The sequence below is a fragment of the Solanum verrucosum genome, unplaced genomic scaffold, assembly GCF_900185275.1.
Source record: "Solanum verrucosum unplaced genomic scaffold, falcon-dt-bn FXZP01000009.1, whole genome shotgun sequence".
In the NCBI taxonomy this organism is placed as follows: Eukaryota; Viridiplantae; Streptophyta; class Magnoliopsida; order Solanales; family Solanaceae; genus Solanum; species Solanum verrucosum.
Window position 1 is genome coordinate 3,062,758 of NW_026020231.1, and position 2,942 is coordinate 3,065,699.

At 38.3% G+C, this 2,942-nt stretch overlaps 1 protein-coding gene across 1 annotated transcript; it reads left to right on the top strand.

Annotated features, from left to right (window-relative positions):
• Positions 1 to 656: 656 nt before the first annotated feature.
• On the top strand, positions 657 to 1,527 carry LOC125832638 (uncharacterized). Its single transcript, XM_049511834.1, has one exon. It carries the CDS (start codon positions 708 to 710, stop codon positions 1,311 to 1,313), a length of 606 nt encoding a protein of 201 aa, XP_049367791.1. The 5' UTR covers positions 657 to 707; the 3' UTR covers positions 1,314 to 1,527.
• The last annotated feature ends 1,415 nt before the right edge of the window (positions 1,528 to 2,942 follow it).

The following is a 2,942-nucleotide window of genomic DNA, read 5'->3' on the forward strand; positions in this document are numbered from 1 at the left end:
ACGACCCCATAGAGTTTTAAAATTTAATACGCTAATCACGATTTAAGCTTTAATTAAATACAATTAAAAATTGAAATAATGGACACCTGGATAGCATTTCCCAATTCCTATTCCCAAGTAACCCCTCAATATGATGGGTTTAAAGAGTAAATAAGTGACCGACATAAGGGACAATATCGTCAGTCCAGAAGTCAAGACAATAGTTGGATTATTCTTGTAGTTTCCCTCCATTGATTTGGGGACACAAACAAGGGCATAGGAGTACGTGTCAATCACTCTTTAAATCTTACAGAAAAATGGCCACAGATTCGGCGCCCAACTTCTTTTCCCAATCCCACCTCCATTTGGTACAACGTGCACAACACGACACACAATTAATAGCGCGTCATCATCACTGCTCTTTTTGTCGCGTGAGCGTTGCCATAGAAGAAGCTCATAGCCCATAGCTTTTTGGGTGATTTACCGTTTGACCCATTGGAAAACCCTAGCCCCCACACCCCCCAACATATTCACCCTGTGCTAGTTTGCCTCACTGCCCTTCGAATGTCATTCAATTACCATCTTGCCATCGCTTTCATTTTCCTATATAATCGTCGCCTTCGTTATACTTAGGTTTGCCGAAATAGAGAGCAAAACGGCACTTTCAAGGTATTTCTTCTAAATTCAGAATATTGTTTTTTTCTTTTCTCTTTTTTTTTAAAACAACAATGGAGGCTTCGTCTTCTAGAAGCAAAACTCATGGTTCAAGTTTTCATCACCATTTTCAACGATCCACTTCACCTTCGGGTCGGTTCTGCTCATACTCAATGTCTTCAACTTCACCTAGTTTTTCCAGTTTCTCCAACAGGGATTCCGATTCCGATTTCATGACCCGATCCACATCTCCAACCCGGGTGAATCTTCGCCGATCCGTTTCCCCATCGCCAAATGTAAGGTTTTCCACCTCTGCCGGCCGTTCGATTTCAGTTTACCCTCATCAACAAAAGCAGAACAGCAGGCCGTTGCCGTCTAATCAGAAGAAAACATGCATGTGCTCACCGACAACGCATCCAGGCTCATTCCGTTGCAGTCTTCACAAAAATATGAGCCAAAATCGGAGTCATTCAAATTCCTCTTATCGATCTAGTTATCACCTGAACATGCGGAGATCGGCGATGACAAACTCACTCGTCCGGATTGGAACTGTAGAAGGTGATCTGGTAAAAAGAGCGCTTGCCGCTTTGATCCGTCCATCTTCTCATCAGCTCAGGCGAAGAGACGACTTTCAGCCGCGACCTAGCCGGCTCTCCGTCATGTCGAAGGCCGAGAATTAATGAGGGTTTTGTGAAATCGTTTTGATTGTACAGTTCCTGATTTAGCATCAACTCACTGAGTCACCAGGGGATGACTCGGGAAAAGGCCTTATGCCTTTTTTTGTAGTTTTCAGGCGAAAACTCCCGAACCCCAAAAATTTTGTATTTTTTTTTGTTGTTTAGAGTCCGGAGCATGTCATATACATCTTTTCAATATATCACAATATAATCTAAAGATCTATAATCAACTGAACGTACGTACGTCAAAATTAATCTCAGTTTTTTTTCTCCTTGTTTGTGCAAATTGTGATTTATTTTTTTGCATACTCAGCTAGAACTTAATAATCGGTACATCTGCGTAGATTTGGTGCCAAAAATCTACTTATTTGTAGGTTCATTTTTGGGTAGTTGATTGTTAGTTCATTATTTGGTGTCTATTTAATATGCGAAGTCCAACAACTATTGATGCTAACATATTGTACTTGATGGCGTTCTTTTACAGGTTTGATTTTTTCTTGTGGAATGTGGCCTGCGGATCATGGCAGTGACTTCTTGGCGAATTCATCTATGACTCAAAAAGCCAAGTACAAATGGACCAAGAAAAAAATTTGAAGTATTTTAAACTTTTAAACAGTAAATATTGCAATTTATAATAACCCCCAAAATGGAGACCCTACGAAGATAATGAAAAAGTGTAGATGACTAGCCAGAATGGAAAGAGAAAAGTGACCCTTGGCCAAAAATTTCTAAATAGTGTATTCAAGACTTTTTTTGGCAAAATGATGTCCAAAAACATGATGTGTGGGGTGAGTGGGCTCCTTTGTTTAATTTCTATTGAACAAATTACACCAAAGGCAGCGTGGGCAAGTCCAAAATGAAAGAGACTAAAAATTGATTATTTCAACTGCCATTCTAAATGGTAGTTGATTTTTTTTGCATAGAAATGAATAAAATTTGGGGTATTGAAGAAAGCACGTGGATGGTTATGCGTGTTTGATGGAGGTGATACAAGAAATGCTAGGCTCCTCAATACTACATGCCTTAACTGACAGCTTCATACATTACTTAAATATTCACGAGACTATTTAAAAATACAACTCAGACGCACCATCTTTTGCCCCGGTTGGACCTACTTAAATTTTTTATTACAAATAATTAGAATATCAACAGTAAATACACAAACGTTAGAGTACTGTATATACAACAACATATCCATTGTACGTTGAGATAGATAGAGAGATTGTTTTCAATAGATTCACGAGCGAGAGATTGGATACATTAATGTGTGGCAAATTGGACCCAGGAACAGCCCATATTATCCATTTGAATATGTATGTATAATTTGGGCCGGCCCAAGTCCATCCTTGTAATAACATGTTTTGCAACTATGATTCCTATATTTTGCTCTCTTTGGATGCTAATGGTGATAGCTTCCTTACATGGACTGTTTTTTCTAGTGAAAGATTAAAAATAATCTAGAGATTTGCCAAGATAATAATTATAGAAAGGAAATTTTACTTTTTACTGCTCAAATTGGATACATTAATGTTGTTAGGTAATATTAGTTAAGTGATTCCTGACCCTAAGCAATCAACCATTAATGGAAATAATTTTTTAAATGATCAAGTGTATAGGTAAGTTCCTTTCGGT